Genomic DNA, 12,844 nt, shown 5'->3' on the forward strand with positions numbered 1-12,844 from the left:
AGCTATGTGAGGGAAGCCTACGCAGGACCCCGGCAGATCTTGTTCACAGCCGAGCAGAGGCCTAACAAGATAGCCAAGTCTAGCTCGGAACCTATCACCTTTACAGCAGAAGATGCTCGGTGGGTGATGTATCCTCACAACGACCCATTGGTCATTTCGGCCTTAATCGGCAACAGGAACGTACATCGGATTTTGGTGGACACTGGAAGCGCTGTTGACGTACTCTATGAAGACACATTCAACAAGATGGGTCTTAAGCAAGACGCGTTGGCTCCTTCCCCCGAGAATCTCTATGGCTTCACGGGAGATTCAATCCAGCCCAAGGGATTAATCTCACTCCCAATAACTGTGGGAGAAAACCCGAGGAGTAAAACCATCAACACGGCATGGATAGTGATCCCCGGGAAATCTTCATTCAATGCGATCATTGGCAGGCCCACCTTGCAGTCCCTCGGGGCCGTTGCGTCGGTGGAGTATTTGAAGATGAAGTTCCCTACCGAGCATGGAATAGGTGAAGTAGTCGGAACTCAGGCTATCGCAAGGAGCTGCTATGCGAATTATCTCAAGGAGAGTCAGGACAAAGATGTTCACAAGGTTATGATGATCAATCCAGATTTTGACCCACGCCTCCCGAGCCGAGAAGAAATTGGCCCAGGAGACGAGGTCGAAGAAGTCGCCCCAGATCCAAATCAACCTGAGAAGAAGCTCAAGATTGGAAAGTATCTTGAATCAGGTACCAAAAGTGACTTAATTACTCTCCTATCTAATAGTTTAGATATATTTGCTTGGTCGCAGTCCGACATGACAGGGATAGATCCTCAAATAGCATGTCATAGGTTAAATATAGATCCTAAAGAAAAACCTATCAGACAGAAAAGAAGAGCTTTAAACTCCGAAAGGTATACTGCTCTGAAGGAAGAAGTAGATAAACTAATTTCTAACGGATCAATAAAAGAAACTAAATATCCTAAGTGGGTGGCCAACCCCGTCTTGGTTAAGAAACCCAACGGGAAGTGGAGAACTTGTGTGGATTTTACAGATCTGAACAAGGCTTGCCCAAAGGATAGTTTTCCTATGCCGAGAATTGATCAGTTAGTAGACGCCACAGCAGGTCATGAAATCCTAAGTTTCATGGACGCCTACTCTGGCTACAATCAAATTCCTATGTACGGTCCCGACCAGGACCACACGGCATTCATAACTGATCGGGGGCTATACTGTTATACGGTAATGCCTTTCGGGTTAAAAAATGCTGGAGCAACATATCAAAGATTAGTAAATCGAATGTTCGCCGAATTACTCGGAATCACAATGGAAGCATACATTGATGACTTGTTAGTTAAGAGCCGAAAAATAGTTGAACATACGAATGATCTTAGAAGATCATTCGAACTATTAAGGCAATATCGCATGAAATTGAATCCTCTAAAATGTACATTTGGTGTGTCCGCAGGAAAATTCTTAGGTTTCATCGTTCATGAACGAGGCATTGAGGTGAATCCAGAGAAGATCACAGCCCTATGGAACATGAGACCACCACGAAATATCAAAGAGGTGCAAAAATTGACGGGATGCATAGCTGCACTAAGTCGCTTTATCTCTCGGTCTACCGACCGAAGTATTCATTTCTTCAATATACTCAGAGGCTCCAAAGAATTTGAATGGACCAAGCAGTGCGACGAGAGCTTCGAATCTCTAAAGGAACACTTGGCATGGCCTCCGACTTTAAGAAAAGTACAGGAGGGAGAGCCCTTGGAGATCTACCTAGCCGTCTCGGAGCATGCAGTAAGCTCAGCACTAATCAAGAATGAGGGAAAACACCAAGTCCCGGTTTATTATACTTCGCGGCGTCTTAACGAGGCAGAAGGAAGATACCCGGAACTCGAAAAGCTAGCTTTCGCCCTCATCACTGCTTCTCGGAAGCTAAAACACTACTTCCTTGCACATCCGATTACGGTCCTCACCAATTTCCCACTGCGCCAGGTGCTGCAAAAGCCTGACGTATCCGGAAGGCTAATGAAATGGTCAATTGAGTTGACACAATATGATATACACTTCAGCCCCCGACCAGCAATAAAAGGACAAGCAGTCGCCGACTTCATTGCAGAGTTCACATACAGGCCAGTCGAATTCCCGATTTGGAACATGTATGTAGACGGAGCAGTCAACGAAAAGGGGTCCGGGGTCGGAATTGCGCTATCCAGTCCAGAAGGAGACAAGGTAAAATTCGCATTAAAATTCAACTTTAATACTTCAAACAATGAAGCTGAGTACGAAGCTATGATACATGGGCTGCAAATAGCAAAAGATTTAGAAATCAAAAAGCTCAAAGTATATTCGGATTCTCAGTTAATTGTTAATCAAATGAAATGTGAATTTCAGGCAAAAGGCGAAAAGATGTCGCTATATGCCGAGAAGGCCAAAAACTTAGCAAACGAATTCGAACTTTGCGAGATCACTCAAGTCCCAAGAGCCATGAACGTAGAGGCCGACGCGTTAGCAAAGCACGCCACTCAAGGATCAGACTCAGAATCAATCCCAGTGATCAAAATTGGGCATCCCAGCATCGAGCAGGCCACCCACGTGCTTCATGTCGAGCAACGAAAGTCTTGGCAAACTCCGATCAGAAAATACTTGCAGCAGGGAACCCTACCCAACGACAAGAACGAAGCTAGAAGTTTGAAGTTCAGAGCTGCCCGATATTTCCTCGAAGGTCAGAATCTATACAAAAGGGGATTTTCCCAAGCTCTACTCAAGTGCCTAGATGAAGACGAAGCCGAGTACGCTCTCAAAGAAATCCATGAAGGGATATGCGGAAGTCACATCGGAGGCGGAGCATTGGCGCAAAAGATCATCCGACAAGGACTCTACTGGCCGACATTAAAGGCCGATGCACGGCACATAACGCAAAGATGCGTCAAGTGTCAGAAGTTCTCAAACATCCCGAGGCTTCCACCTAATCCGCTCATCACCCTCTCATGCCCGATCCCATTCGCAGAATGGGGAATAGACCTAATCGGAGCTTTGCCAACAGGCCGAGGAGGATGCAGGTATGCGATCGTAGCCATCGACTATTTTTCAAAATGGGTTGAAGCCGAACCCTTAAATAAAATAACGGCCCATGCAATTGAGAAATTCGTATGGAAAAATATCATTACTCGTTTTGGAATACCAGTCAAAATTGTATCCGACCACGGAACCCAATTCGACTGCGATTCGTTCAAAAGCTTTTGTGACAAATATGGCATTAACAAAGTTTTTTCTACACCAGTCAGACCACAATCCAATGGATTGGTGGAGGCCGTCAACAAAACGATAAAACACGGCCTGAAAACAAAGTTAGACGAGCAAAAGTCAGAGTGGGTGGATATGCTTCAAGAAGTCCTCTGGTCATACAGGACCACCGAGCACTCCACCACAGGCGAAACACCTTTCTCCCTCGCATACGGTTCCGACGCGGCCATACCGACCGACGTTTTGATACCAACAATGAGAAGGGAAAAATACTCAACAAAGGTAAACAACGAGATGCTTGAAATTAATCTAGACCTGTTAGAAGAAAAAAGAGAAAACGCCAGATTAAGAAATCTAGCTAACCAGCAAAAGGTTTCTCGGTATTTTAACAGGAGAGTCCGACCAAGGTCATTCAAAGTCGGCGACAAAGTCCTCAGAAGAGTTTTTCTCCACACCAAAATCCACCAGGAGGGAGCCTTCAACGCAAATTGGGAGGGACCTTACATCATCCGAGAAGACTTCGGAAACGGGGCCTACCGACTACAACAGTTGAACGGCGATATGGAGAAAAACCCCTGGAACGCTGAGCATCTTCGCCGATTTTACGTCTGATTTGTTTATTTGTTAATTTGTTAAAAAAGCGGCTTGGTCGCATGTATCGCGTTTACAAATTCAAAAAGCGGCTTGGTCGCATGAATTATGTTCACTTGTTAATTTTTCGAAAAGCGGCTTGGTCGCCAAACTTATGATTTCAAGTAATTTTCTATCTTTCAAATTTTCTACTCGGAGTTTCGAGTAATCACGCGCTTATAATTTTCAAGTATTTGTTTATCTTTCTTTCCTCTGTTCGCAATTACTTATGTATCGCATTAATTATCTTTCAAAAAATTTCGACAAAGTAAACTGGGCGGCTAGATAACTAACGAACAATTTTTAGAAAAATTACCTAGTAATAGTAGTACTTTACTTTACCAAATTTTTGAAACTAAATTTACACAAAATATAGATCCAACCAAGGATCACTTGTTCAAATCCCGAAAGGGAAAAACAAAAATTACAAAATGAAGATCCGACCTCGGACTGATTGTTCAAAACCCAAGCGGGTTAACAGAAATATAAAAAGAATACATAAAAACAACAACTATAAATCCTATTCCTGGTCGCCCTCCTCGCTAGCCCTTGACTCCGAGTCGAGATCAAGATCCGTCGCATCCAGATTAGGATTCTTCGGACCAAGAAGCCGAACAGCCTCGGTCATCCCAGCGGTATAGAGATCATCGCGCATATCACGATAATCGTCGGAAGCTTTGTACTCTTCCACCGCCGCTAGACGAGCAGCCTCGAGGTCTTCTCGGAACTTTCGAGTTAACTCAGACCTGACCTTGGCTGTCTCATCCTTGGCAGCATCTCTCTCCTTGAGAAATCGATCATTCCTTTGTCTCAAAGAGGTGAGCTCGGAGCCTAGCAGTCCGACTAGCCCGGTCATACTGACAAAATTCTGCAACGATCAAACGATCAGCCACAATGAGTTATCAAAAGAGAAGAGGTACCGACTAGACGAGTCAAAACTTACCGAAATCGCCAAGTCAGTGGCCTGGTTAAGCCTCTCCAAAGGCTCGAGCCTGAGAACCTCCTGAGCCTTCTCGGCAGGGAAACGCTCGCGGAAGAAAGAAACGACCGGAGCCAAAGGATCAGAGGTAGATGAAGGCTCGGCCAGACCCTTAGCGGGAGAAGAGCTCAGAGGCTCCGGAACCTTCGAAAGCGACGAGGAAGCCCGTTTGCCGGCCGTCGAAGCCTTAGAAGCCTTGACGCGTTTCGGATTGGGAGGGATCAGCTCGGGAGCAGATTTCTTTTTTGCCATCTGGGCGATCTCTGTTAAGAAACGAAAAGGAAAATGAGAAAAGAACATAAGTAAACTGAGAAAGGACAGGTAAAATACTTACTTGAATAAGGGTAATAATAATATTGGTCGAGCAGGTCCGGGTCCGACAACAGGAACGTCGACCGATCAGCCTCTGAAAGATCAAAAATTTCCGAGTGAAGTGGTCGCTCCTCCTCGGAATATTGCGGAAGGGGACCTGAAACCAAACATAAAACATATAAAAACCCAGAACAAAAGCCCGGCTCAAATTATCAGGCAAAAAATTCTGGACCAAAATCACACCCAATTCCGAGAACGGAGCCCTTATGGGGCATCTTTCATAAGAGGCGTTCCCTTCGACCCAGAAGAAATGATCTTTCCAATTTTTCTGGCTGGTCGGCAGGCGAGTAACCACCTTAGACTGATCGTCATTAGCCCGAGCATAATAGTAACCATGCTGTCCTGGGGCCGACTTAAAAGAGTAGTATTGTGAGAAATCTTGCAAAGTGACAGGGCGATCATAAATCTTCGCCCACAACACGGCCATCCCGACAAAGATTTTATACACGTTGGGGACGAGCTGGGTAGGAGAACAACCCAGGTCGGACACGAACTGTGAAATGAGTGGATGCATTGGCAACCCTCCGATCACGTTCAAAATGGCCCTATTGAACGCAATCTTTCCGACGGGAGGCTGATCGGCTCTCTCGTGTTCCAAAGGTGCCGAGAGAGTAATTCCCTCAGCTATCTCGAATTCCTCCCTCAACCCTTGTAGATATTTCTCGGTAACCCGAGAAGTCCAAACTTTGGCCGAAAACTGGCCCTCTTTCCGTTCAAAGACCAGGGCCTCTTCCTCTTCCTCTGGAAGATCAACCCCAAAAGTCCTCCCACTTGGACCCGGAGTGCCGTGAGAGCAACCCTCTCCTCGGTCTTGCGAAAGAGAAAGGCTCGTCGTATCACGAGATTCCGACCCGCTCTCCTTCGAAGAATCAGACGAGGACGATAACTCCACGACCATAGTGTCCCTACACGACAGGGAAGACGAGTCAATAACCTTTTTCTCGTTATCAACCCCCTCGGACTCAGGATTGGGAGGCACGCATGACTCATCATATGCCATTACAGGACGGTCCCATCCGATCTCTGGGATATGATACCACACGGGACTTCTGAGGAAAGGAAACTTGGACCCATCCAACAAGGTAACACTATCGGGATCAGGTACCGATCTCCGAACGACGCGAGGATCAAAGCTCAGATCAGGACGCGCAAGTCCACCCATAGCCCTAATGAAGTTGAGAAACTAAGATTCCTAAAGTCCGAAGGGTCCGAATACAATAAATAAAGAAGATACCGATCGCCAAACAACAATCTCAAAACAAAAGGAAGATACCAAAAACAATAAAACAAAAGAGAACAGACCTTACCCGCAAGATTGGAGGTCGGAAGATCCGAGCAAAAACGAAGAAGTCAAGAGAAAATCTGAATAAGCAGGTCAAGCCGAGAACGCTCTGAGATCAGAATTCAGAAGAAAAAAGCGAAATGAATTCGAAAGTTGAGGATAGGCCTTATATAAAGACTTCATGAGCGGTGGAGATTAAGCTTGTCCAGGAAGCCAAACACATCTGACCGTCGAAGCAAAAGACGCTACGGTTCAGAAAGGCCCGATGACAAACGACGTCGTCCTGTAAAAAGAAAGAATAAAGAATTCTACTCGGATCATCCCGAGACAAGTAAGCAAAGATGAACACGGTCACGAAGCAAACCGAAATAGTTCCTTACCATTTTTGCTACAGAAAAAACCAAGAAACTGGGGGGTAGCTGTTACGGGATAAATTAGTCAGACTCCGACCTGGCTAGTCGGACCGCCGAACAGAAATACGAATCCAGCACCGAGCTCAGGTTAAGTAAACCCAAGGGTCATCCATTAAAAAGGAACGAACCGTTCATAAGTTAAGAACGAAACCCACCGATCAGAACTTCGAAGAGAAGAGAAGAACGTGGGTCAAAGACTAGTCAAAACTAATAGAAAACATGTTTCAAGCTCTAAAACGCACACCTCGACGGTTCAAAAACCGCACGAGGAGCATTAACCGCCTACCTCAGAGAGAGGCGAAAAGCAGTTACCCATAACCGTCCAGAACGTGGGATTGATCACCCCACGTTCCTCAAAATAACCGTCAAAGACACGACCAGACGAGTATAAATAGAGGCAGCAGCACAGAACGAAGCACGGACATTTTTACACACTTTCTTTCACTTAAAATCTCTAGAAAACATTGCTCTCTTGTATTAGATTCGTCTGTATAAAGAGAAAGTCTTGCCTAAATCACCTCTGTACTCGGAGGCCTTGTACTCGGAGTCAGTATATTTTCGTGAGATATTGTTGTACTAATTTTACAGGTCAACAAAGTTAAAAATAAAAATTCGTATATTGCTTAGGCAAATTTAAATTTTTTAGAGTCTACTAATACAAATGCTTATTTAATTTCTAAATCTCGTAAACTGTCGTTGTTTCCCGCAATTGTTCACAATCCCACTTAGTTATACGCACCTATTATATATATCATCTCTAGCTCGTCCGCATAACAAAATATTTTTGTCTACAACATATTCTCGTTTTGAAACAAAACAAAACAAAACTGACATTGTTGAAGTTGCATCATAAATATTGCACGTGACATTGAGATTTGTGATACCAAATTCATTTTGAATCATCCTTACCCAACTGCAACGTTCTCTTCACATTTAGAGATAATGATGACGACCATGAAAGCTCACTGTTTCTGAATAGTGGCCTCAATAAGTTCTCTTCATCATCTCTCAGCAATAACGTTACTATGGGAATGTGAATGATCACAATAATTTTCGATAGTACAGTTTGTATATTCCACGATACACTCAGTCACATATAATGAGGCTTGGCGTGATCACTAACACCAATAACTAGTACTTGAAGTTTAAGAAGTGGATGGCGATGTATTTATATATCTGCATTATATAAAACACTACAAGATATGTAGCTATAAAGTTTGAACTCAACATTTCTTAGTTGTAAATTATGTAAAATTGCTACCAAATTAAATAATGAATTACTACTCTGCGCTGTATTGAAATACTATAATTACTCATTGATGAGTAAATAAAGTGCGCGCGCGCGCGTGTGTGTGTGTGTGAGAGAGAGAGAGAGAGAGAGAGAGAGAGAGAGAGATTTTTCCCCCAATTAATAATGTTAATCCAACCAGCAAGAAACCAATATAAAACGATACTAACTCAGCCCACTGAAAACGACAAAAGAATAGCATTATCAGAACAGAAGACAATACTCATAAACATTTTTTTTTTCTTTAAAAAAAAAAAAAAAAACAAAACATGCCAACTAATATATTAGAAATCCCAAGGTACTTACATGCACTATAAATAATTTGACTCATTACCCCATAAACACTCTCCATCACATGCGGTGGCACATGCTACATAATTGGTAGGTGAAACTGAAAAGACATACCCCGATTTTATATGAACCATATATACGTATTCTTCATGCCCTTAAAATAAATTAAAAATATAATAATATATGTTTTAAGTCGCACATTTACGTTCATGCATATTGAAGCTATATTAATATAAAATCTTGTTTTGTGCAGAAAGTCTTATCCATTCGAGTTGGCTCAGAAAGTGCTATGTGTTAGTATTCATTTGTTTTGTTAGGTTCAAACCAGTATGCTATTGAGAAATTTCATTTTCTGGGCTTAATAAACCATTAAATATCAAGATTAGACCCTAATGTTTAAAAATATCTAAATATGAACTTTTGACCCAAAATCGGACACAAATACCCTTGATTCAAAAAACCCATGTGTTTTCTCTCATTTTCAAATGATTTTCATCACAAATCTTTTTCATTTTCGAATTGGTTGCGCTAGGATTAGAATTTTCGGTGGTCGTACAGCATCGTACGATGTCGTACGATGAGATACAATGAATCTCACATTGAATCTCATCGTACGACATCGTACAGCATCGTACGACATCGTACGATCAATGTGAAACCCTCAAAATCGATAAAATTCATACACATTATAATGTACGATGTCGTACGATGCTGTACGATGTCGTACGATGCTGTACGATGCGATACGATGAGATTCAATGTGAAACCCTCAAAATCGAACCTGAACACATTCAATGATGTACGATGTCGTACGATGATGTACGATGTCGTACGATGCTGTACGATGCGATACGATGAGATTCAATGTGAAACCTTCAAAATCGAATCTGAACACATACGAGCTCGACCACCGAAAATTCTAATCCTAGCGCAACCAATTCGAAAATGACAAAGATTTGTGATGAAAATCATTTGAAAATGAGAGAAAACACATGGGTTTTTTGAATCAAGGGTATTTATGTCCGATTTTGGGTCAAAAGTCCATATTCAGATATTTTTAAACATTAGGGTCTAATCTTGATATTTAATGGCTTATTAAGCCCAATTAATGAAATTTCTCATGCTATTCCTGATCTCTGCCCATATTGACAAATTGTTACTTTGCATTTTTCTCCAACTTAATTAATACACCAACGTTTTAGGGAATATCAGTTAATATAATTCATGCTATATATGACAGCTTTGAATTCAGGTTTTGTTAATTTCTGTGTGCGTGTGTTCGAGAGATTTTAGTTATCATTAACTATTTTCACAGACCCAGGACGGTGATGTAAGTATACATCGAGCCGAGCCTAGGTGGTTAATATTAAATACATATATATATATATATATATATATATATATATATAAATACTAGCTTGGATTATTTTTATTAATTATTATTAAAATTAAGCTTATTTCGTAGTCTCTAAATTATGTTTTAAATTATATAATAGGCCATAAGTTCATTTAATTAACAAAATACTACTAAAATTATTTATTTTGTAAATTTGAGTCATTTTTTTAAAATATGAACCTTTTTAAGAAAATTTATGTTTGAAAAAGTTTTTTTTTTTGAAAAATTATGTTTAAAAAAGTTAAAAGCATATTATAGACTTAATAATATGTTTTAATTTATAAAATAAAATAGTTAAATTAAACATTTACACAATGAAAACGTTGTAGCTGAAATATAGTAATGCCCGGTGTACAATCATGTTAGGAATATTTGTACTTATAAAAAATAATTTTATAATTCAAGTTTCTCCTAAAAAATGAATTCAGACCCTCTATTCTTTTTTTGTATCTCTTTTATATGTTCCTTCACTCAAAATAAATCCATTTAATCATTTTAAATAAATATAAAATAATAATATAATTTATTTTGATTGGAGGAACAAAAAGCGGAAACACTAAAATGAAACAAAAAAATCTGAGTTTCTAAAGACGTAAAGGGATACGACATTGAATATCAAAACTACAACCCTAGCTGTGCAGTAACGCATCTTTAGCAGTTCGTGTTCTGTCATATTCCTCAAATTTATGCATCGAATTCAATTATTATTTTTATTATTATTATGTGAATCAAAGGGATATTGTATCCCTTATTTGACAATTGTCTCGCACGAAAATGTAGCTCTGACGATTCATAGTATCGCTTTTTTTATATACATACACCTATCAGTTTCACGACCTTTACATAATAATTATAAATCATAATTAATAACATATAGATCTCATTTTCTCAATGTTCTAATCCGGTAATCCCTATATATCCGCCTCCAAAAAATATACACAAAAAAAAACAAAAGATATATATCTAAAAGATAAACTCAAATAATTAATTACGGAGTTAAACTCAAATCCCTCCCTTGGTAACTAATAATCTCACTCAGACCGTGCTCCGACGGGCTCGACAACCTCGACGCGGCGGTGGAGAAAGACTCCTCCTTCTCCGCCACATTCTTAACCGGAAAAGATTCTCCGGCGAGGTCAAGAAGAAGGTCAACGAAAGCCCCCACAACAAAAGCGTGACTATCCTTAGCGTTGACTCTAAGGTACCACCCAAGAAGCTCCTCAAGACCTTCCCAGTCCTTGACGCCGTTAGCCTCCACCATCTCCGCCATAGATCGCCGGAAGTCTCCGTACGGGTCGCCGGACTCCACCGCCACCGCGACGCTCTCCCTCAGAGCCCCGGCCGCGGCGGCGGAGGCCTCGCCGGAGTGCGATTTCCCGGCGGCGGTGGAGGAGGAGAGGATGGAGTTGGAGTCGCCACGGGGCTCGAAGAAGAGGCGTCGCTCGGAGCGGGCTCCGGCGACTAGGGTTTCGAGGGAGTGATCTTCGTCGGAGTCGGCGGTGGAGAGGCTGGCGGACTCGGAGGCGGAGTTGGTGAACCACGATTCCGGTGTTTCTACGGCGGCGGAGGAGGGGGAGAAGAAGACGGAGTTGACGGTCTTGTAGATATCGTCGGAGTTGAATCGGCATGAGTGGGTTTTGGGGTGGTTGCACGACGGCCATTGACGCCACATCTTCATTTTGTTTCCCATCATTCAATATAGTAAACAACAGTTGAGTGTTCTCTGTTCCTTTCTTTCTTTCGTTGGGTGAGTTGAAATGGGAAGGATCAGAGGGAAGTGAGGAAAGAGTGAGGGTATTTATTTAAAAGGCGGAGAGAGAAAGAGAGAGAGAAGATGGGAAGAAAGTGGAACATGAAAACAAAAAAGAAAGGGCAGTTTTCATGTGTGTATTTAATGATTGGTGGGTTTGTACAATTCAATGTCGATGAGCTAGTTGATTAATGCCATTATTTATTATTAAAACGGTCTTTAACACGGGATAGATAGCTAACGGTAATTCACACGTCTGCAATCAAAGTGTTTGTTCGTCGCGTTACGTGTATTTTCGTTTGGCTTAAATTTAATTGAGGGCGAAATTATTTGATCTGCTTGTGAGTGAGTGAGTGTTTCGTCTTTTTGCATACAGTTTTGCTATTCTGCCTTTGTTTTTTGTTGGTTGCGTGCGTATTACAGCTTTTTGCTGGGACTCCGTAAAACAAACACCACACTCCCTTTACGTACAGCTAATAATAAGGGCTTGTTTACCCAAAATTCAAACTTCTATGTTTTGACTCGCTTATTTCTTACCTTGGACAATCAATGAACCTATAGGTTTATTTAATATTTTATCTCATTTCTTATCTTTAGTTTTTAGAATGTAAATAGGATTATATATTAGGCTTTTATTTTATAGATAGGAATTTAGGTCTCTTTGTAATGGAACTTCTGATTAATTATCAAAGGTCAATAGACACACTTCTCTCCAATTTCTTTGACCTCCGTATTGCTTAATGAATCAACTACTCTATTTGCAAATCCTGCAACATATTTTTCGCCAAATATCCTTTATTTTTATTTTTATTTTTTTGCTATTATCACACTACAACAAATCATGGCACAACCGACACGAATTTATGAAAGAATTACCGTCTATATATGTTACCGATATCATTGACTACATTGTCGCTGCAAAATAACAAAATTGGGTAATCAAGTATATATATATATATGTATATATATATATATATGTATGTATGTATATATATATATGTATGTATGTATGTATATATATATGTATGTATATATATATATATGTATGTATATATATATATGTATGTATATATATATGTTACGGGATAAATTAGTCAGACTCCGACCTGGCTAGTCGGACCGCCGAACAGAAATACGAATCCAGCACCGAGCTCAGGTTAAGTAAACCCAAGGGTCATCCATTAAAAAGGAACGAACCGTTCATAAGTT

The 12,844-nt window shown here is 41.0% G+C and overlaps 1 protein-coding gene across 1 annotated transcript; it reads right to left on the reverse strand.

Moving 5' to 3' along the window:
* Positions 1–10,568: 10,568 nt before the first annotated feature.
* Positions 10,569–11,689, reverse strand: OFP13 (ovate family protein 13). The gene has a single exon (XM_089603268.1). It carries the CDS (start codon positions 11,576–11,578, stop codon positions 10,874–10,876), a length of 705 nt encoding a protein of 234 aa, XP_089459394.1. The 5' UTR covers positions 11,579–11,689; the 3' UTR covers positions 10,569–10,873.
* Between the last annotated feature and the right edge of the window lie 1,155 nt (positions 11,690–12,844).

This window comes from Urtica dioica, chromosome 12, assembly GCF_054948205.1.
Source record: "Urtica dioica subsp. dioica isolate 48M chromosome 12, U.dioica_male_clone48M_v1_H2, whole genome shotgun sequence".
NCBI classification, from domain to species: Eukaryota; Viridiplantae; Streptophyta; class Magnoliopsida; order Rosales; family Urticaceae; genus Urtica; species Urtica dioica.